Source organism: Setaria viridis, chromosome 1 (genome assembly GCF_005286985.2).
Source record: "Setaria viridis chromosome 1, Setaria_viridis_v4.0, whole genome shotgun sequence".
Lineage (NCBI taxonomy): Eukaryota > Viridiplantae > Streptophyta > Magnoliopsida > Poales > Poaceae > Setaria > Setaria viridis.
In genome coordinates, this window is record NC_048263.2 from 31,708,971 (window position 1) to 31,731,404 (window position 22,434).

General features: G+C 46.6%; 4 protein-coding genes across 5 annotated transcripts; 2 read left to right on the forward strand and 2 right to left on the reverse strand.

Moving 5' to 3' along the window:
• Nucleotides 1-97: 97 nt before the first annotated feature.
• On the forward strand, nucleotides 98-1,895 carry LOC117863386 (uncharacterized). Its single transcript, XM_034747074.2, has one exon. The coding sequence runs from the start codon at nucleotides 172-174 to the stop codon at nucleotides 1,558-1,560; it is 1,389 nt and encodes a 462-aa protein (XP_034602965.1). The 5' UTR covers nucleotides 98-171; the 3' UTR covers nucleotides 1,561-1,895.
• Nucleotides 1,896-6,333: 4,438 nt separating this feature from the next.
• LOC117855841 (uncharacterized) lies at nucleotides 6,334-8,059 on the reverse strand. The gene has a single exon (XM_034738239.2). It carries the CDS (start codon nucleotides 8,025-8,027, stop codon nucleotides 6,825-6,827), a length of 1,203 nt encoding a protein of 400 aa, XP_034594130.1. The 5' UTR covers nucleotides 8,028-8,059; the 3' UTR covers nucleotides 6,334-6,824.
• A 4,004-nt stretch (nucleotides 8,060-12,063) lies between these two features.
• LOC117863417 (probable metal-nicotianamine transporter YSL14) lies at nucleotides 12,064-16,604 on the forward strand. 2 transcript variants are annotated; one of them, XM_034747114.2, is made up of 6 exons: nucleotides 12,064-12,675; nucleotides 14,036-14,199; nucleotides 14,285-14,382; nucleotides 14,499-14,633; nucleotides 14,886-15,075; nucleotides 15,195-16,604. In XM_034747114.2, exons 1-6 carry the CDS (start codon nucleotides 12,201-12,203, stop codon nucleotides 16,305-16,307), a joined length of 2,175 nt encoding a protein of 724 aa, XP_034603005.1. In that variant the 5' UTR covers nucleotides 12,064-12,200; the 3' UTR covers nucleotides 16,308-16,604. The 2 variants fall into 2 exon arrangements, with proteins under 2 accessions (XP_034603005.1, XP_072150283.1); XM_072294182.1 differs by having other exon boundaries at nucleotides 12,546-12,679.
• Nucleotides 16,605-16,639: 35 nt separating this feature from the next.
• Nucleotides 16,640-21,046, reverse strand: LOC117863426 (replication protein A 32 kDa subunit B). Its single transcript, XM_034747124.2, has 10 exons — nucleotides 20,559-21,046; nucleotides 20,343-20,453; nucleotides 19,768-19,865; nucleotides 19,647-19,688; nucleotides 19,479-19,556; nucleotides 18,973-19,051; nucleotides 18,788-18,865; nucleotides 18,639-18,724; nucleotides 17,219-17,287; nucleotides 16,640-17,042 (listed from the first exon to the last, which is right to left on the reverse strand). Exons 1-10 carry the CDS (start codon nucleotides 20,694-20,696, stop codon nucleotides 16,958-16,960), a joined length of 864 nt encoding a protein of 287 aa, XP_034603015.1. The 5' UTR covers nucleotides 20,697-21,046; the 3' UTR covers nucleotides 16,640-16,957.
• Between the last annotated feature and the right edge of the window lie 1,388 nt (nucleotides 21,047-22,434).

The window sequence follows — 22,434 nt, forward strand, 5'->3', positions numbered from 1 at the left end:
GAGAAATAAAAAAAAAGCCGGCTGAACAGTCGGCTACGGCTTATTTTGGGTTATTCGAACAGGCCCAAAACCTAGCGCCCCCTCAAAAAAATAACACAAAACCTAGCGGAGCGAAACCCAACTAAACCCTCTCCTCGCCGTCACCCCGTCGCGGCGTCGCCGCCCACGAAAATGGCTCCGCTCGCGATCCTCCTCCGCCAGGGCCGCCGCGCCCATGCCCACGCCCGTGGCCTCCCCCTCTCCCGTGCGCTCTCCAACACCACAGCCAGCACCGACCCTGGCGCCACCACGGGGTCCAGCGCCAGGCGGCGCCTCCGCCGCGAGTTCGATCCGGACCGCGCGGTCTCCATCCTGGAGACCATCGACACGGCCTCCATGTCGGCCGGCGCCACCCGCAACACACTCTCCGTCGCCGCGCGCCGCCTCTCCGTAGCCGGCCGCGTCGCCGATGCGGAGGCGCTCATATCCTCCTATCTCGTTGCGTGCACAACCGAGCCCTACCTCGCCGCCGTCCTGTGCTCCTACGCCTCCGCCAACCTCCACGAGAAGGCCCTTGACGCCTTCCGCTCCACTGCGCCGTCCCTCCCGACCCCCATCTCCGCGCTCCCATTCAACGCCCTCCTCTCCACCTTCCTAAGATGTCGCCGCCACCACCGAATCCCTGCCCTCTTCGCCGAGCTCTCAAAGGAGTTCTCCATCACCCCCAACGACACATCCTACGGCATCCTTGTCAAAGCCTACTGCATGAACCGCGACGATGCTAAGGCGAAGCAAACCTTGGATCAAATGCGTGAGCAAGGTATCTCGCCGACCACCAAAATCTACACCCCATTGATCGATTCAATGTATAAGCAGAAGAAGACAGAGGAGGCTGAGCTCTTGTGGAAGGAAATGGTAGAGAGTGGATGCAAACCTGATGTGGCGGTGTATAATGTGAAGGTCATGTATTACGGACTGTATGGGAAACTGGAAGAGGTTATGGAGGTGATGGAGGAGATGGAGGCGGATGGAGTGAAGCCGGACATCATCACCTACAATTTCCTCATGTCTAGCTATTGCAGAAATGGAAAATTTGTGGATGCCAAGGCTGTGTATCATTCACTAGCTGAGAAGAGGTTCTCCCCAAATGCTGCTACATACAAGTATATGTTGGCAGGGCTGTGTGCCAATGGTGACTTTGATGCTGGGTTGGGCATCTTCAAGGAAAGCTTGAAGAGGAACAAGGTACCAGATTTTTTTACAATGAAAGGGTTCGTTGAGGGATTGGTAAAGGGAGGGATGGTGGCTGAGGCCAAGAAGGTTATTGCAGATATGCATAAGAAGTTCCGAGTGTCTGGGTGGAAGAAGCTTGAGAAGGAGCTTGGGTTGGACTTAGATAGCGGGGACACTTCTTGTTCAAAAGGTACATCTGGAAAAATTGTTGCTGAAGCAAAGTCTGTTGCTGCGGATGCAGAGGCACTTGAGCTTGAAGGATCTGCTGCCGAGGAAACTGCTGTATCAGAAGAATCCAGTGATGATGAGGTGCCTGTGCCTGGGGAAATTCCACGAGGTCCCACCTAAGTGGGTATTACCATGTTCTTCAAGTTTAATGTGTTTAGGATTTGTGTATCACTGTTTAATTTGTGGTTAAAAACAAATTGAATAGTAGTTCATGTCAGGAATGTCTGAAATCATTTGGTGACAGATTTGACAAAACCTGAATCACTGAATAAGATTTGGCATTGCTGTTGCCTTCTTGACATTCCTGAAAGCTTATGACAGGTTTTAAAAGCTTTCAGTGTGAGTATATTGCTCGGTGGATTTGGAATGTTGTGTTGAGTCTGTCTAGCCCATAAGCTTCCAGACTCATGCAGCTGGAAATTTTTTATATCCTACTTATCCAGGAAATTTTGGTATGCGTCTTCTGTTGTATATATTTTCTGGTATTTTTCCTGGCTTGGTTTGATTTGGCCATTTGGGTTTGCATAATTACAAGAACAATCAAATGGGGATGATGGAGAGTATGATCCATCATCAAACATTTGAAAAAAAAGAGCAATAAAGATAGTAACCTGCCAGATTTTAGGGAATGGCGAGCAGCTTTATGGATACCACAAGCAAATTCGTGTTGCTTGCTCAACATGGTGTCATGTATCTCGACAATAATCAATGCCTGACCACTGAGCCTCTCGAAGCTACGATCCATAGCGCTGTTCGCCACTGTCGCCTGCTCAGTGTCAACGATTCGCTGATCCCTGCTGCTCATGCTGAAGTAGCAGACATGGGGCTCTTGTTTAGCTCGCAGAGGCGGTGCTGGCTTTCATAAACTTTGCTGCGAGGACTGAGGAATGAATGATGGATGTAGGTAGGAGCAACAGATCACGCTCTTGCCTTGGACGCGCTCACTCGCTGGCTACTGGCCGGTCTCTCTGGATGGAGAGGGGTTCTGGGTTTTGACTTTTGACACAGCTAGGATGTGACGTGCTAACAGTGATGTCCCACCCCGTCAACGCCGAGCTACCTCTACCATTTTCTGTGGGTTGGTGTAGAGTGACTACAGTTTTGTAACAGCTGCAGATTCTGGTTCTTGGGTTGCCGGTAGCTTCCTGTTTTTTTCCTTTCTTTGAGTGAGAAGCACTTAGGTCCCGTTTGGATCCCATTAGGATTTTAAGAATCCAGATAGTTGAGAGAAATTATAAAAATCTGGATTCTAGATAGTAATAATCTAACGTGTTTGGATCCTATAAGATTATAATCTGGATAGTGGGTTGGTTGAGAAAAAGAATTGTCTATAATGCCCTTAGTTTGGATGGGGAAGGATATGTCGTAGGGGTACAATTGTCCCTTTCCAATCCATAATCCCCAAATAGCTAGGTTGGAGTGGGGATAGTGGGATTATTGGAATTTAGAGGGCTAGATTCTTATAATCATAATCCACACTAGAATCCACCCTGTTTGGATCCTCTAGTTATTTTTTTTATCCAGATTGTATAATCTCTGGTGATCCAAGCGGGCCCTTAGGTTCATGCCAATAAACACTGGAGCAGCGCACTTGATCCTGAAACTGTAGTTACTGCTGGATTGAAAAAATGCAGGTTTTCAACAGGTTGCCTGATATATTAGAGTGCAAAACACATCTGATCTACTCCTGCTCTTCTTTGGGGATTGAAGTGCTAAATGCCGCTTGGCGCTCGTAATGTAAGCATTGGAACATTAGTACAAGTCCCCATGGAAGTAATAGATGCATGGATCGAAGGGGTTCTAACACTTTCGGAGTTTCAGCACCCACTCGATTGTAGAATCGCAGATTCTGAAGTGGATTGGAGACTCAGATTAAAGATTCTATCTGACGATGTACTGATTAAAACAGTGAACAGGCATGGGACAGCTTTCAGATTTTTTATCGGTTTCAGTCACTTCTGAAAATAACTACTGGGTATGGAACTACAGTTCCAAAAGGTACTTGCTACGACATAGGAAAAAAGTTAGCCCCATGATCGTATGGAACTGAAAGACGATCAATGATTGTAGAAGAATTGGCAGTCTCCTCGTGTACAACTTTTGTATAGATTGATTTTACAGTCCAATTCGTTAGAGGAAGAGAATAAAACATGCCTAATAATCTTGAAAAAACAACCGCTTTTCCTCTATGAAACACGGGGGTTTATCTCATTTCCAGTATGAATGAACTTAAATGTTTCCTTTTCCACAAGTAAACCGTTCCTGCTAAATTTGAATGGAATTATTACATTCCAGACATGCTCTTACATATGTAATTTTCTTCCACTGCACCTCCCACCGGAGATGCACTGACTGAGTTCAGACGGCTTCTTCTTCTTTTTGGTTAACAGTTCAGACGGCTTCTTCATTCTGTAGTGAGACTACGGAGTGCCATCTGGGAAATTGACACGGTGACAAGGGAAGTGGTTAATCAGAACATGATCAGACAGCGGCTCAGATCAACAGAAGCAAAAGCATGATAACTAAACTGATAATTACACAATATCGAAGAGGTATCCCAAATCCAGGCATACAATTTTGATTCCCACAACATATGCAGAACATTTGCCGCTGCAACATTATATCCTATAACATTAAGGGGGGCAATAGAACAAAACGAGAGAAAACAACAAAGAAATAGTGTCTTGAATGATGTCACACAGATCAGATGATCAGCATGTAACTGGGTGATGATGACTGTCGATGACACTCAGGCCCATGTTGCACATCCACCTGCAACACAGTGCAGACACTGATTTTGTGAACAGGTAGAGCTTAAAATTTCCAACAAAGATGCAGCATTTGCTACCTATTTGGTTTACTATGTTTCATAGTTTTTGCAGGGGAATCATAGTTTTTGCAGTGGAGTCTTTATTGACAGCAGCGTATTTGGGAACAGGGGGGTAACTTACTTCATATAACTGTTCTGCTAGGGAGCAAAGCATCCTTGATCACAGTGACTATTCCACCTTTGATGAGGTACCCATTTCTCTCCCTAGCAGCTTCTGGAACACCATCAACATTGATTATCTACAAATCAGAACAATCACCGCCAAAGAAAATGTGTCTAATGCAATGCTATTACGGTTTAAATAGACGAACCACAAGTTCAGGACTATTCAGATGATCAGACTCTTCTGCTCATGACAAGAAAAATCAAATGCAACAACAAGTCTGTCCAACAATGGCAATAACAGAGCAGAGAAACAACTGGATCGGGATATGGCAGGTGTTTTGGGATGGAACATGAATGGCACATGCATGAACCGTACTGCAAGCAATCTGCATTTTCAGATTTTCTGTATTTATATTTTACAACAAAAACTAATTTATGACTCGTTGACAGCTTTATGTTTGGAACACAACTTTAGCTTGATTTCATCAGTTAAATACAGGTAAAGAGGTCAAATGAAATTTTCTGCAGGCAAAGACAAGTGCACAACGTCATAACTATATAAGCTATCTTCCATGCAAAATGGTGAAAGAACATGCAAATGTATTTCTATTTTAAATTAATGTTTTTTCAAAAATAAATGCAGAAATTGACATGGAAAAATGACATATCATTTATCAAGTACATATCATGTAATATCCCAAGGAAAAATAGAAACCAATAGATTATTAAATGTAAGAATATCAGTTTGGAATACCTTCACAATATCTCCAATTCGAGCATTCTTATCAACGGTTGCTCTTCTGATGTGTGAATTCTTCACAATAGCAATAGGAATGCCAGCTTTTTCAGCAAGGAGTTCCTTGGTAGCTTCAGTCTGGGTAAAAAGAACTCCAGGGTTTGAGTTCTCTTATTGCTCTGACAGCAGCATACACATGTATATATTTTACCTCATAGTAGTCAGCACCCATTAGTGAAGTGTCCTCTACAGACACATCTTGCAGTTCTACAAGCATAAAAATCAAGATAAAGAATATGCTAAATGAAGTATACGAAATTACTTTGGAAGAAATTAAAAGGCATATAGAAATGTAGTAAAATATGCTGCATTAAAACAAAACACTACTTAATTTAGTAACAAATCCTTGACAAATAACATTGTCTTTCACATTAGCATCAAGAACCTTCGAAGGTGGCTGTGTTGAGGTTGTTTATAAATTGGAGCAGAACTGTCATAGAAACTGCATTTAGATTGAAGGCAAACAATAAATGAGAAGAGGCCAATTGAAATTGTAAGATGATATGGGGATTGATATACAGATGAGGAATGTTTTAATTCTCGATTGGCTATTCATGGCCTATGTATGGTTGTCACTTGGCAGTGCAACTTGACAAGTGCTGCCATCGCTTACATCCATCTCTTTCAGTTATGCCTCCATGCTCTTCTCTGAAAATTGTACGATTCCCCCTCCTGGAGCTGCAGTGCATCCGTCATTTTTTCACTCACTATCCTTCACATGGTAGTATACCAGTGGTATAATAATATAATGAGACCTTAAGAGAAGAAGCTAAGAGCAAACATGAAAAATGATCAAGTGAACAGTTCAAAATCAAGGATCCATAAAAAAATGGATATTGATATCATCAATAGGCCTCCCAAGGATTGCAAAATTAATGAACTGTTTCAGAGTTAAGCTTACTAATTCACTATGGCATCATGAATGATCAAAGTTTTGGTATTGTAGTCAAAACCTACATCCAGATCATCTTTTAAATATCTCATCAGTATAATATGAAACCTTCATTATGTTCACATAATAGCAGCAATGGACAAAGACACAAGTAGATGAAATTTCAGCAAGCAGAGCAACAGAAGCTTGCAAGATCAGCTTGATTATCATAATAGAGTACACTGAATTTTCAGGCAGATAAATTACAAATGTAATGCGATACAATAAAAATGTAAAATAAGAAAGTACATGTGTGATTCTCACTGTGCTGAATCAATAAACAGTTGACAAACAAAGCATTCGACAAAAGTTTACAGCATACGAGAGGCCATTAATATTAAGATGGCAAGCTCGCTATTGCAGTTCTGATTCACCCTGGTCCCCAAGACCATCTCAGAAGCACTACTATCCATCACTGTGATGATACAAAGAACGAAACAGGCATCCACATAAGCACAATTAAGCATTGCCAGTTGATCAACATGCGAGAAAGAACTAGAAGAACTAGCAAGGCGTGACTTGATAAAAGAGAACACAGCTATTAATAAGTACTCCAAACTCTCCTGTAGGACTGCTAAATGTTGAAAGTTCATGCAATAGTTAAGGCACTTTAGCAGCCATGAATTGGTAACCTATTACAAGCACCAACTGCTCATATCAGCAAATGAAGTTTTGAAGGAAAACATGGTAAACCATTTCCAGGACAACCTTGGACATAGATGTTACTCATTGACATAACCATCCTTGCGCCCCTCAAATCCAGGGCGCATAAGCTTTTTCTCACGCTTCTCAATCTTGCGCATCTTCTTCTGGTGTGCCCGCTCCCGGATGTTCTCTGTTCTTTTCTTCTGCTTCTCCTTCCTCTGATTGTCCACAGTTTTCTGCCTCTCCTTCCACTGAGCAGCATGTTTCTGCTGCCGCTTTTCCTCCTTCTTCAAGCTCTCCTTAATCAACTTGGGGTCATCATGCACCTTCTCCCCAGCAGCCCGTCTTCTTGCCGTATCCCACGCGATCTTGTTCGCCTTCTCAGGATCCTGCTTTGCCTCCTGCAACCGCTTAGCCTGCTCCAGCTCCTTCTTCTTGTTCTTAATCCTCCTCTTCTTCCTCCTCCTTGCTTCCTTTGGGTCAACAACCACGTTCGCATACATGATATCTGGCTTCTCCTCCGCCTTCTTGGCCTTTTTCCCATCCTTGTCCTCTGCATCCTCTGTGCCATCATCACGCTTTCTCTTCTTGCCTTCGCCCTTTCCCTTCTTCTCATTCTTCCCCTTTGCCTTCTTGCCCTTCTCCTTCTTGGGCTTATTCAAGAACTCAGGCCTAGTGCACCGGTTGCCACGGAGCTCCGCGATGCGGCGATGAAGCCGCTCCCGCAGCTCCTCGTAGGTCACCGACCGATCCTCGGACACCACTGCCGCCGGCGCAATCGGCATCTCATCCTTCTCATCCCCGTCTTCCTCATCCTCCTCTACCTCATCAGCATCTTCATCCTCGGAGCTTGCCTCATCCCCAGATTCCTCGCCCTCTTCTCCTGACTTCCCCTCCTCATCGTCGCCATCTTCTTCCTCCGCCGCCTGGTCGGCAACGGACTTCTTGAGGAGGTCCAGGGTGGAGGCCGGCGGCGCGGAGGGGTCGAGGCGCGCGCGGCGAGCCGCCTTGACGTTGGCGCGGGACTGGGCCTTCATAGCCGCCTTGGCGGCCTTGGAGAGGCCCTGGTACCAGGGGCGGTCCTCATCGCCGGACGGGAGGTAGAAGCGCGGAGGAATGAGCTGCACGAGGGCGTCGAAGAAGAGGGCGTGACCGTGGACGCCGCCGCAGTCGGCAGCGGCCAGGAGGTCGGCGGGCATGGTGGCCGCGAGGGATTCGTCGTCGGCCGTTGCCGCGGCGGCGGCGGCGGCGGCGGCGGCGGCGGAGGGTTTCCTGCCCATCGCCGCAAGGGTTTGGACAGGGTTTCAGCGAGGGAATTGTGCGCGTGGGTGGGTTTGTCACGTTGTCTTATGATTTCCTTGGTGGGCTAAATGGACTACGAGGCGATGACAATATTATAACTGGGCCTTCAATGAGATGTTCCTACCGTGGGCTTCATTTTTGCATCTTGTGAGTTGGGCTACTCTCTACCTTACGTGCTTTCAGGGCTAGGCCTGTAGCCCACCCTCACTGGTAGATATTTTTTAATTCTTTTATGGAAAAATCTAACCTATCGCAAGCATTCATTAGAAATGTTCCGAGCATACAACGACGGAATACTATGGTGCCGAATTGTTCGATGCAATAGGCAATAGTTTACAATCTTTGTCGAGCGATAGGAGTTACAAGTGAAACCGCAGAACTATATGCTTCCGGTTAAACCATCTCCAGCAATCTCCCTCTCCCCAATCCAACTACTATATTGATAAGAAAATACCCAATAATTATTAGGACAACCTAATAATTTAACCCAACTCTCCCGAGATAAAGAAGGAGTTGTGACTCTCCCAATACAATAGCTGGATTAGGATGCGATTATTGGGAGATTGCAAAAGTAACTCTCCCAATAAAAAGATGAAAGTGATATTATGATATCCCTATTAACTTAGTTATTGGACAATATTTATTGGAAGATTGTTGGAGATGATCTTAGATGTATTTTATGTTCTAAAAATATGCTCTCAACTCCTCTTTGGTAAGTTATGTAACCTTTGAGAATATGAACTTATTGAAAACAGTTTGTTTGTCTTCTAACAGATTTTTACTGCGTTTCAATTGTGTGCTATTGATGGTCCTATGTGCCTCTATTAGATTAACTACTGCCTCCTAAACAGAAGGCTTGTTTTTTTTTATAAATGTCAATTTTAATGTTGGCTTAAAAAAATTACCCCTCCGTTAAGAGAAAGGGGTTGCATGCTTCCAAGGACGAGCAAGGCTAGCCGTAAGTGACTCGCCTTTCATGGTCGTGTTCAAGAAGGGTTAATGTAAATTTTCATTTCACGATTTTATATGTTAGCATAACATTTAAATCTTTCTCCAAGTGATCAATGGGAGTTGATGTATACGTGGAGATGAAACTCAAGTCGTATTAATGGAGTTTCATTCTAGTTTCATGGCTCTTGGTAACTGTGTGTACGCTTAGTTTCATCCCATGAACCCAATTCTTCTATATCCTCTTAAATTCCATGTTTTTGTATTATTTTTTTCTATATGGCATGTCAGGCATGTCATTTAATGAGAATGAAAATCACGTGACACTTGCATTGAGAATGGCCTACTCCACCATTCATGTACTACAATGATCGCTGGAAACTTTCATGTCATTTGAACTTCATAGGAAACTTATTGTGTTAGAACCACTTGGTAGTTAGTTTTTAAAAATAAAAATCAATTTGTACTTTCTCTATTCATCTTTGCAAGACGTATTTTGTTTTGATAGGATAAGACTTTGACCGACTATTACTCCACTAATATGCTACTGCTACGATAAAAAAAAATGTAACAAAAAGTAATTTTTGGAACACTGGTATAATATTGGTGATTGCCTTATCAAAGGCTCGTCATACCGATACGTCTATGTAAAGATGAATGTGGTCGAAGCAAAACTCAAATGACCTCGGTATGTTATCTTTTACTTACAACTTATCCTATGGGGACACAATTGAGTTTTGTACTGAACTGAATTTCACAAATTTTTGCGCTTGCTGTATGTTGAATTCTTGTTATACAGCAGGAGTACTTACCGATGTTTGTTATCGCGTCTTCCCCCCACGTGACAACCAGGATCACGCACGAACCTTGCTATTGCTGCGGTTATCCTCGGCGCGCGGGCATGCTCCGATCCGATCCTCTCCTCCCGGCTCCCCACCAGGACGCGGCTACCCGGTGTAGCCTTTCGCCGCTTGCGCTAACCGAGAAGCTAGCGGCGGGCTACGACCCAAGACGGCATGGATCCCTTTCGAACGACGCATGGAGCAGCTCGCATTCCCGCGCGCGCGCGCAAATGCGGCAAGCAAGTTGCGTTTGAAAAACAGAACCCATGATCATGAAGCAACTTGCACGGCCTTCGCCCCTGATTTCTTTCCTCGTTTCTCTATTGTCCAGAAAACTCCCGTCCCTCTCAAATCCAGCGGCGTTACCGTCTCGATGCACCAAATCTGACTCCGCCCCGGCGCAGAGTACACGAGGTCAGGTCACGAACCCTCGTCGTCTGCTGGCGCGGTTGCTTTCGGCTGCTCGCATTCGTGCGTGACGAGTGAAAGCAACACGAACAGTGGGTTGATCGGGTCCCGCTGCGACTGCGAGAAGGTCTGGGCGAGCGAGCGTGGCGTGGCGTGGCGTGGCGTGCAGCTTCGGCAGATTCGGGGGACATTCTTTCTCCGCGATGTGGTCTGGTCTCCTCCGCCCTGCTGCCTTGTTGATCCATCGGCGCGCTGTTTTACGAATTTACTAGTGGCGGAATGAGCCCGTGGCTTGATTAGTTTTATGGACGTGAAACTCCATCGAAATCTTCAACAGGACGACATGGACGCGCCTAACCTTGTTCGGAGCAGGACGACAGCGACGCTGCAAAACAAAATTGCCGTCGACGCCCATTCGTCAGACACGACGTCCGCTTATGTCATCCTACCTAGAACTAGAACAGAGGGTACTTTCCCCCAAGAATATATCCGCCCCGCACCGTCGCTGTAGCACAAAATCCGTAGCGATCAGATGCAGATTTGCAGTGGTAGGTTCGGATCCGAGGAACAGATGATCGAGCAAGCTTAGGCTTAGCTCATCCAGCCAGGACACCAGGAGCATGGGCCGGCGCGCGCGGCGGCCATCAATAATGCACGGGCGGGCACGCGAATCCAATCCCCGATCTCGCTTTCTCTCCGGAGCACCGGGGCTGGGTATAGCATTCCTTTTCACGTGAGAGAACGATCACGAGCAGAGTAGCGTAGCATGCCGCAGCGGTAGCGACCCGTGCCCGTGGGGCGATCGCGCGCGCTGCCGACTGATCGCTTTCACATGCGGAGCTATCTGTCCCCGGATGAATTGAATTATTCACGAGCCGAGGAGAGGGAATTGGAAAGAAGGTAACGGACACACACACACACACACTACGACCTCGACGAAGAGCACGCCGCCGCGTTCCGTAGATGTACGTGCGTAAGTGTGGCAACGGCGTTTCCCGGAGGCAAGCCGGAGAAAGCAGCGCGTTCGATAACGGAACTGGGGCAGGGGACGGAAGAACGTCCTGATCATGGGTTTGTGCCTTCCAAAAACTGTGGCCCACCGCACTGGGCATGGGTGTGGTGCCCGTGGCGTGGCCCCCTGCCAGCGCTCCAGGCGCTGGCAGGCCGGCTGCCCGGCTGTCGAAAGACGTGAAGGTATTGCTCCGAGACGATATGTTTCCGTTCGGCTTCGGCATCTAAAAAGATTTGCCGTGGTGCCATGCCTTGCGGCCCTTGCCCAGTGCGTTTCGCTCTCGACGGGACAGCGACAAGTTCGCAAATGATTGCCACCAGGAAAAAGTGAGGAGATTAGCTACTACTAGAAGGTTTCATGCGATGGACTGACAGTGCAGACGAGATAAACATCGGATATAAAGGCATAAAAGCTAGTGGTGATAATACGCTGCCAGCCACGGCCTGATGTGTTTGTCCGCTCTCGGGAGCCCAGATTTTTTTTCCTTATTGTTTTGGAGCCAATCGAGATCTAAGAAGAAAAATAAAAGAAATACTGAGACAAAGGGGACAGTTCCGTTGCCCCCATTAATTAATCCTCTCCAGGTTGCCCATTAGCCCATCACGGAGCGGTCAAAGTCAAACCACGTCCATACTTCCCCCGCAGCCCCCCCCCCCCCCCCCCCCCCCGCAGGACTGTTCGTTCCGCCGCCGTCCGATCCCATCGGACGGCCACCATCTGCCTCGTCGGTAAGGCCCACAACCCCACGGCAAGCGCACCGGCTGCTCTCCAATAAATATCGAGGACTGCACGAGTTCGTCTGTACATACAGCCACTTCACAGCGCATCATCCCCCCAGCCTTTTTCTTCCATTCTCCCGGAAGTCTCTCCAGCCCCGGCCGTCCCTCTCCAAAAGGCAGCCACCCGCACACCAACCCGAGCGCAGGCGAGCCGCCAGCCAAATGGCACCTCACACCACCACCGCGGCGGGAGGCGGCGGCGGGGGCGACGAGGAGGTGTCGGAGGCGGCCGCGTCCCCGGCGCTGCGGCACCGCCACGCGGGCAAGGGCGCGGGCGAGGCCGGGGACGACGAGGGGATGTGCGGCAATGGCACCGCCGGGGCGGGCGACGCGGCGTCGGTGGAGCGGGTGTTCGCGGACAAGGCGGTGCCGTCGTGGCGGGAGCAGCTCACGCTGCGGGCGTTCGTCGTCTCCGCGCTGCTCGCCGTCATGTTCAGCGTCATCGTCATGAAGCTCAACCTCACCACGGGGATCATCCCCTCGCTCAACGTCTCCGCGGGGCTGCTCGGCTTCTTCTTCGTCCGCATGTGGACCGCCGCAGTCGAGCGGATGGGGTTCCTCCGCCAGCCCTTCACGCGCCAGGAGAACACCGTCATCCAGACCTGCGTCGTCTCCGCCTACGGCATCGCGTTCAGCGGTCGGTAATTAACCAGTCCCCACTCCCGAATTAAGCTTCGCTAGTACTACTTCGTAATTTGCTGTCGCTACCGTTGTCTGCTTGATTGGGATTGCTCGTAGGACTTGTAGCGATCTTGCTGTTAGGAGCGGTTGTCGCGTCGATTCCATGCTCAACTTCGTATGAATCGATGATGTGTCGTTCGAATTGTTTGAACGATCAGCAGAGCAAACGCTTTATGTTTGGTTTGGTTTGTGTGTATCAGTGGCTTTTCAGATCGTTGCGCTTTTCGATGTGGGAGTATGACGCAGATAGGGAGGGTCACGGGGGGAACATAGCGTTTTGCTGTAGTTGGTGAGCTTCAAACATCATGGAATCGATTGTTCTTTTGCCCCAAAGGAAAACACCAACCAGTCGTTTTCAATGTCGACTCAAAAGTAGAGTTTCGGGCAAAGAGGGACGATTGGTAAAGAACTGGACAACCAGCGCAGATGAACGATTGCTAAAGGACTGAAAAACTCGAAATCTCTTCTTCTTCAGATTGGACTTGTAGTTCACTGTCACTGTTAGGTGGACTGAAAGGTGATTATGTGGTCTCAAGGAGTGCATGTTTGATACGATAGTCACACGACTGATTGAGTGCTAAAGTGACTAGGACAAAATTGGCGAAAATTCGTGGTTGGCTCATTTCCTGAATAAACAGTGTGTAGGAGGAGTCAACAATATATTTATATTTTTATTTTTTGGCGCCCATACTTAGGTGAGCAACTTTCGCCAAGAAATTGCCATTCGTATTCAGGATAAGCTGGAATGGATGAGCCTGCATCGGTTGACTCCTCCCCTTAAAAAAAATGCATGGTGCATGCATTGCTTTTCTTTTTCTTTTTTGTTTGGCAGACATGGCACATGCATGTGAAAGCATCGGTCGAACATAAAAAACTATCATAATCTGCAGGCTTATTTGAGAACCATGTTAATTGGTACGTTCTATCATGTGGCAGCTACTGATTTCGCAGGCACACAATAATTTGAAATTTTGCAATGAGACTGTCCACATGTATAAGTTGCTCTAGCTGGAGAAGTTACTCTTATCAACAAGTTTAAATTCTATATTTTTTCCCCTTGCAAAGCAGCAAGGTTGCAACAAAGCTTCCAGGAAATTGGGTGATGAATGATTATCTGTGTTTGAAGTGGTCAGTCTGAGGAAATCATTTCATGCATGAGACAAGTGGCTTGTTTCAGTGCCTTATTTGTCCAAATCTAATCATTTTATTTATTTTATCTGATCAGCCAACTTCATAATTGCATCAGCTGGTATCTTGCAATAAAACCAAAATATTATGCAAACTGCTGGCTTATAGCTTTTGTTCCAATTGATCAGGTGGGTTCGGCAGTTATCTATTTGGAATGAGTGACAAAATAGCTAACCAAGCAACAGAGGCTAAAGATGCTAATAATATAAAGGACCCACACCTTGGCTGGATGATAGGGTTCTTATTCCTTGTCAGTTTCATTGGGCTATTGGCACTTGTGCCCCTAAGAAAAGTATGACTTTGACTTTTTTCTCCACTACGTTCTAAGTACTGTATGCAAGGAAGCTTCATTTTCATCAGCTGAACTATTGTTTCAGATTATGATTGTTGACTACAAGCTGACCTATCCAAGCGGCACAGCCACTGCATATCTCATCAATGGTTTTCACACACCTGAGGGCGCCAAGCTTGCAAAGTATATATATATATATACAGTTCTGCTTTTGGCAACTTTCAGCTTGCGAAAAAATAGTTCTCACCACCTGGTTCATGTTGAACAATTCCACTTACAATGATAATGATACATTTCAGGAAGCAAGTAAAGACACTGGGCAAGTACTTCGTCTTTAGCTTTTTCTGGGGCTTTTTTCAGTGGTTCTACACAGCAGGGGATGACTGTGGATTCAAAAATTTCCCAACGTTGGGTCTTGAAGCTTATAACAACAGGTTAGAACTGTGACAGATATAACACCAGTAGTGACTGTACTGTGTCCAATATCTGAAATAGCTTATACTTTATCTATCTGGTAAAACCATGAGAGCTTGCAGATTCATCTGTGTCGTCTCTTGTTATGTTGCAAAGGGAAAACGATGGTTATTTATGTCAAGCATCTGAAACTTGTTCAGTATTTCCATTTGACTTACTGTTAATTCTGAGGTATTCGTCTCTCATGCTGAACTTGGCTTATTGTGTTTCAGGTTCTTCTTTGACTTCTCTCCTACATATGTTGGAGTTGGCATGATCTGCCCATACATTGTGAATGTGTCTGTTCTGCTGGGCGGTATCCTCTCTTGGGGTGTAATGTGGCCTCTCATTGCCAAGAAGAAGGGGAGTTGGTACCCAGCTGACGTTGGAGACTCAAGTCTACATGGACTGCAGGCTTACAGGGTAAACATTCATCCTGCTTATGGCTGGTCCTCTTCTGCCAAAGCTACATCACTCAGTGTCGCCTTAACAGAAATCAGTTTCCTGACCAAGAAGTGTCTGCTGGTTCCTTGCTACTGCAGGTTTTTATTTCCATTGCTTTGATTCTTGGGGATGGTTTATACAACTTCATTAAGGTGCTGATCCGCACAATCGCGGGCTTCATATCAATGGTTCAGCAAAATTCAAAAAGCATGCTTCCCGTTTCAGACCATGGCAGTTCCATGTCCACTGCTGAAGCTGTATCCTTCGATGAAGAACGTCGCACTGAGCTTTTCCTGAAAGATCAAATTCCCAAGTCAGTTGCATATGGAGGCTATGCCGCAGTTGCCGCTGTATCGATCGGCACCCTTCCTCAGATCTTCCCGCAGCTCAAGTGGTACTACATTTTGGTTGCCTATGTCGTGGCACCTGTGCTGGCCTTCTGCAACGCCTACGGAAGTGGCCTCACCGACTGGTCTCTCGCCTCCACCTACGGCAAGCTCGCCATCTTCGTGTTCGGCGCATGGGCCGGCCTCGCTCAGGGCGGCGTGCTCGTCGGCCTCGCGGCGTGCGGCGTCATGATGAGCATCGTGTCCACGGCCTCCGACCTGATGCAGGACTTCAAGACCGGGTACCTGACGCTGGCGTCGCCGAGGTCTATGTTCATCAGCCAGGTGATCGGAACCGGGATGGGGTGCGTCATCGCGCCCTGCATCTTCTGGCTGTTCTACAAGGCGTTCGGCGACATCGGCGAGAGCGGGACGGAGTACCCGGCGCCCTACGCCATCGTGTACCGCAACATGGCCATCCTCGGCGTCGACGGCTTCGGCTCGCTGCCGAAGAACTGCCTCACCCTCTGCTACATCTTCTTCGCGGCGGCGATCGCCATCAACCTGGTGAGGGACCTGACCCCGAACAGGGTGTCGAGGTTCATCCCGCTGCCGATGGCGATGGCGATCCCCTTCTACATCGGGTCCTACTTCGCCATCGACATGTTCCTGGGCTGCGCGATCCTCTTCGTGTGGGAGCGGCTGAACAAGGCGAAGGCGGACGCGTTCGGCCCCGCGGTCGCGTCGGGGCTGATCTGCGGAGACGGGATCTGGACACTGCCGCAGTCTATCCTGGCTCTGGCCAAGGTGAAGCCCCCGATTTGCATGAAGTTTTTGTCGAGAGCAACCAATGCCAAGGTGGACAGCTTCCTCGGATTGTCGTGATTATAAGGAGGGCTACGGCAAGTAGCGCGCTTCATCCTGTAATTATCGGCGCAAGATGTTTTGCCAGGCGACTGCTTTGCAGAAAAGCAAGAAATGTTTTGATGTGGAGTGATCGCAGCTGGTCCGTGCAGTCTCAAATGTTAAGAGCTTGTACTCCACATCCCTATGCGGCAACGCCTTTTGAGCTCATTCATGACTTGGTGTATTTCACGTTTTTCTTGAAAAGGAAAAAAAAACAATAGGCTTGTATATAATCACATTTTAGGCCTCGTTTGGAGTGCTAAGCTTTTGCAGGAATTGTAGTTCCGATGTTGCCTATCGTCTCGTAAAACTTGTGAGAGGTCTGCGTCGATACGCTAAGAATAGATAAACAAAACATGGGTGATTACACAGGATTACTAGAATGGCAAACACAACAGATGTCCTGAAGGGAGACCTAGCCTACTCACATCACGTGTCCATTACTCCATTACATAGATAATTGCAATAAGGGAACTGTACTTAGCTACACAGCTTAACCTAGCCGTTAAGCTGTTGGTTCCCTTACGAATATGCAAGATATGCGAGGCAATCCTGCAGAGTGCTCACATTTCTTGCTTGAAACAGCTCCACGCCTACACGGAGGAGCCTGACACAGGCTTGGAACATGATCAGCCATTCATGGCGGACCTGTAATGGAGATCATCGATCGTGTTGTAAATGTTGCCATCGTCAATATGTTTTTGCATGACCTCCCTGCGAAAAGGAAGCAAGATCGTAACTCGTGATACCAAATACGAACAAGACGTGTTTTGACCAAAGTATTACAGTTACAGGTTTCCTAAGTAAAAGGCATCAGACAATTTAATGGTTTGTTTGCATCATATTAACAGTGTAGACCAAGCTGAACGTATTGTGATGAAAATACGTACTTGATTACTTCCTCTGGTAGTTTAAGACGATCAATGATATATGCCACAGTTATCCCATCCTCCCGGTCTCTGCAGATGAGATCATCAGTCTATTTCTCAACCAGTATATTCTGATTATTTCCTTACAGTAATTAACTTGCATTTAAAATTTGTACTGGGAAACCAGCAATACAAGGAGAATAAACATTCAGAAGTTACTGCAAAACGAAATTTATGCAAAACCCATTCAAATAAATGCAACACAAAATTAGTATCGGATGGCATTCATCAAAATCAGTGTCCACCAAAATGAGAACTCAAATATCCTGAAGGAAAAAAATTTATCCTTATGATTTTCTCGTTATTTCCAGGTCAAATTGTTACTAAGTATGGCATTCTTAAGTCTTTACCATGGACAAAGCTCTGCAGGCCTGGTATCTGTTACAATACTACGGGTTTTGTCTTCTTTGGACTATGGTATTCATGAACATGAACCATGCATGCGAACTTTGTTTCATTTCACCACTCTGCAATTTCATGTGGTGCCTTTGAATAAAAGCAGAGTAAAATCTACGTTTCCAAATTTTGCTTCTTGGATGTACACAGTACCATCTAGCATAAGTAAGCTCAACATTAGCTTGCAATAACACCCAAACATTGATTTGATGTATGGATGGAATCACAGCGCGTTTTATTAATTTACTACTTAGGTACTGAACTTTCTAGAACAAGCACATGCCAAATGAAGCGACCGTGGTGTATCTCATTAATACACCAAATTAGTCTATGGACTGATGGTCAGACACTCAGACTGGTATGTGACCTTAGCTGGATAGTATGCAAACCAGGCCCTTTGTCATGTGGTAGGAAAACAAATGCAAATGCTAGTTTCAGGAGAATAACATGAATGGATTGCAGCACCTATAACTATATAGAGACAAGCTTTTTAAAGGATATCATCTATAGAGGGGGGGGGAGGGGGTTCCAATTAATAAGCTGATCAGTGTGCTCTTCAGCAAGTGAACAACCTTCACAATTTTCCTAACAATATACCGCTATCTACGAGAACCCAGGGAATTTTTCTCAATATGCATTCCATGCAATCCATTAATGAACCACAAATTGATAGGGGAAACTTAATTTTCAGCCCTACTGATTATTCATTGCTCATATGTGAAGGTCGACCTTAACATTTTTATCAAAAGATAAGATGTGACTGAACAGGCAGATCACACACTTTTGTGTAGCCTTTTACAACAAATGCACCATATCTGTGAGTGTTCATGCGTGTTAAATTAAATATCCAAGGCATTCAGTAGCACACCAGCAACAATAGTGGGTGTCAATGGTTAATTTACATGATTGCCGAGTCATGAAAAACACTCAAGCTCACTAGCACAGCAACAAAACGACAGGGCAGAATCAGCTATAGTTCACTTACATGATCGCTGGGTCATGAAAAACACTCATGACCAAGCTAGATACATCATTTCCAGCAGTATTTCCTGATGCCGAGAATGTTGTAGCCTGATGAAATATTAGATCAAAACTGGCAGAAATTTGTAAAATTGCACACTTAAGAAAAGCTACCTGATTATTGGGGAGTCGAACTTGGTTAGCATGTCCAGGGATTCCAGTACTAGCATTTATTTGGGACGGCAACCGCGACTACGATGAAAAAACATAAAGCACTGTAAAACATAAAATTCCACCAAAACAAGATAATGGTTTGTCAGTAAGAAATTAAACTCCCAGAAGATGTGGGATCTTAGTACATTTGACTTGGTGAGCTCCAAATGCACATAAATGCAGTGCAGAAAGTGATGTGCTATATCGTTGAAGTTCGTCACACGCCTGAAAAGAATCATAAACAGTAAGGTTACAAGTTGAAATTGCTTAACTGAATTCACAAGATATTTGTTCAGGCAAGGTTAGCCTCTCTCCTTAAAGCAAGGTCATTAGCGACCCTGAATTATCCCAAGAAATCTAGCTATCGATTTTGCAGATGTCATGACAAACTTTGAGTCTGATATAATGATACCCAGAAAGCAACATTACATATTCATTAACGTGTCAATAACCTAGATGGCTGGACGCAAACTTAGCACCCACAAAAGTTGTAATTTGCCACAGGATCAGGTTTTTATTTAGTGTCAAGTCAGTAACTGAAGCAAAATGGGATTTAGTACAGTAAATATCCTACATCAAGCCACCAACAGCAGACATTGGAAGTAAGCATCACCAAGTCATTGTGCAAGGGAGATTAGTATAGAGAGCTCACCGAACAGAGTAAGCAACCACATGACGCTTTCCTTGAAAACCTTTCAAGCCACCATTGACAATGACATAGTTTCCATCGCTTGTAAAACAAAACCAAAGCAAAGCTATCAGCTTTGCTGCATAGCAAACTGAATTTATTGACACATCACAAGTAAGTAGCAATTCTTACTTGACATCAGCCATTTCCTTAGTGTCAGAAGACTCATTTTCCCTTAGAAAAGGAATGCCAGTCAATTCATGAGACAATACCAAAATATGCTGATCATCAAAGACAGTATGAAGCATCCTACCAGCGATTCACATCTATCTTGCCGGTGCCATCATCAAGAATGAACGCAACATCTGTGACCCGCTCAACCTTACCAAGCATGCGTCCAACAAGCCTAATCTGCAATTCAGAGCAAATATAACAGTTAAAATAACTTTGATATTCACCAACCAACCGCTCAATGCAAAACCGTCTAAAAGCAGATGAACTAGATTTTAAAGAGAAAAACAAAGAGCACACAATGTAGTAAGGACGTTAATAAATATTGGAAATAAATTGCATAGGAGGAAGCATTTCATTTGAACCGACCATACCTATGCCTAATGGGGCTAGTTTTCAGCAGGACAATGTCAAATACAAGGAGCTAATTTTCTTTCGTAATGGATCTACTAATGAGCAAATATTCCGCCCATCCAGGCACTGGAAGCATCCAAAGTACAATTTTACACAGCCAGTGCACCCAAAAAAAAAAAGAACTGTTGCTTTGCACCCCCCCCCCCCCCCCCCCAAAACACCCACACACACAAAAAAAAAATACTCCAATCGCTGCTCAAAAGAACCGAACTTCCGCCAGAGAGAGAGAGGCATGATCCGTACCGTGGACACCTCGACGCCGTTGATGGCGAAATTGGACTTGTCATCGCTGGCCTGCGCCGCGTCCATGATCTGCTTCACGGTGAGCGGCAGCAGCGTCTGCGCGTTCCGGCCCTGCCCACCAGAACCGACCGAGAGCACCCACGAAGATGTCAGGGGATGGATGCCAGATCCAACGCGAATGGAAACAAACGGGAGATTAGGCCGGTTCGAACCAACCTTGGAGAGGCTGCCGCCGCCGCCGCTCTCCGGGGCCGCGGTGGACTGCGACGGCATGAAGCCCCCGCCGCCGAAGAGGGAGTTGGCGTTCGCGGCGCCACCGCCGCCATCGTAGTGCCCGCCGCCGCCTCCGTACATCGCGGCGCCTAAAGCCCTAAACCCTAGGGCTTGCCGAGGAAGGAAGGGCGGGAGGGGGAAAGGGGACGGTGAGAGGGCGGGAGGAACGGTTTGGTTGGGTCTGGGCCTTTGGTTTGTTTCGGTTCAAAGGAGCTTCGAGAAGGAAGAGAAGGGGAAGCGGGGGCAAGCGGAGAGGACTGCGGGCGCTGTGCCTCTGCTGCGCGCCTGAATTGGTTGATGATCTGGGGCGCGTGCCAGAGCAGCTGGCACAGTGCGCGTTGCTTCAAGAGCCTGAGCAACACCGCGCAGGCGGTGGCGTGCACGCGCCGGTACCGGATGGCTCGGCGCCTCAGCTCGGGATGCTGGTTCAGTGGTTCGTCCCGTACTTCCGTTCTTCTTCGCTCCCCGTGGCGTTGGTTTGATTTTGATCTTCGACGTGCGCGCCGGTGCACGGTTCTGGCTTGCGCGAAGAGGTTTCTCGTACCCTGCGTGAATAGAAAAACGCGTATCTGAATTAAAGAAAGTCAGCAATGACGTACTCCTTCCGATTAAATTTAAACTTATTTTATTTTAGGGTAAAATGCACTGGAAATCCATTAACTGGATGTGTCACTTAGGTCCACGAACTATAAAAATACATTTTTAGGTTCATATACCAGTCGTTCGACGCATGTTCCTACCCCTCCACATGGGCATCTAGCACCGACAATCTAACATGGCAGGCTGACTGGGCATCTTCTCTCTCATCCATATCGTCTTCCCCTCTCTCCTTCTCCCTCTAGCATTTCATCGAACATGTCGGCAGCGGTGGCACGGAGTTCTTCATCTGCTTCACCTCCACCCCTCCGTACCTTCACCGCATCCGTCACCATCATTGCTCAAGACATTCGACTACTGCGGCGACCGCTCGCTTTGCTCACCGTCTCGATCGGGTGGGGCCGACGAGTGGAGGGCGTTCTCTGCCGACGCACATGGTGGTAAGAAGTGGTACCAACGCGCGCCAGCTAGCTAGCTGTGCGACGCTGCCATGGCGAGGTGTCTCTTGGCGATCCAGAAGAACGACGGTGATGACATCAGCAAGGGAGTCGCCATTGTGCCGGCTGAGGAGATGATGGCGTTGGAGGGAGGACGGAGCGCTGACGACGGATGCGGTGGAGAGGCGGGAAGTGAAGCGGATGAAGAGCTCCATGCCACCACCGTCGTCGACATGTTTGATGAGATGCCAGAGGAAGAGAGAGGGAGATGAAAGGGATAAGAGAGAAGATGCCCAGTCACCGTGCCATGTCGGCGCTAGATGCTCATGTGGAGGGGTATGGACCTACGGTGAATGACTTAACAAGTTTATGAATAAAAATTGCACTTTCAGAGTTTATGGACCTAAGTGACACCTCCCTACAAGTTAATGGACTTTTTGTGCATTTTACTCTTTATTTTATTACAGTATCTCCCTCTCTTTGATTAGCAATTATTTTATTTATATATACTCTTCGTGACACAAAGTTTATGGACAAAACTCACTTCAATCCGTATGCGCAATTCGGTAAACTCCGGCAGTCCACCACGAGGCTACCCAAAGAGAGGAAAATCTACTGTTTACAAGTTATCTCTTTACATATTTGAAGAGCCATTCATATGGACAAGGAAGTGAGCTTACTCTTTATGTCCTGAAAATTTTTCCCTCCACACCATATTCTAACTTCCATTTTTTATTTAATATTTTCATCACTTCTGTTAGCTATGAAACGATCTCCAAATCATC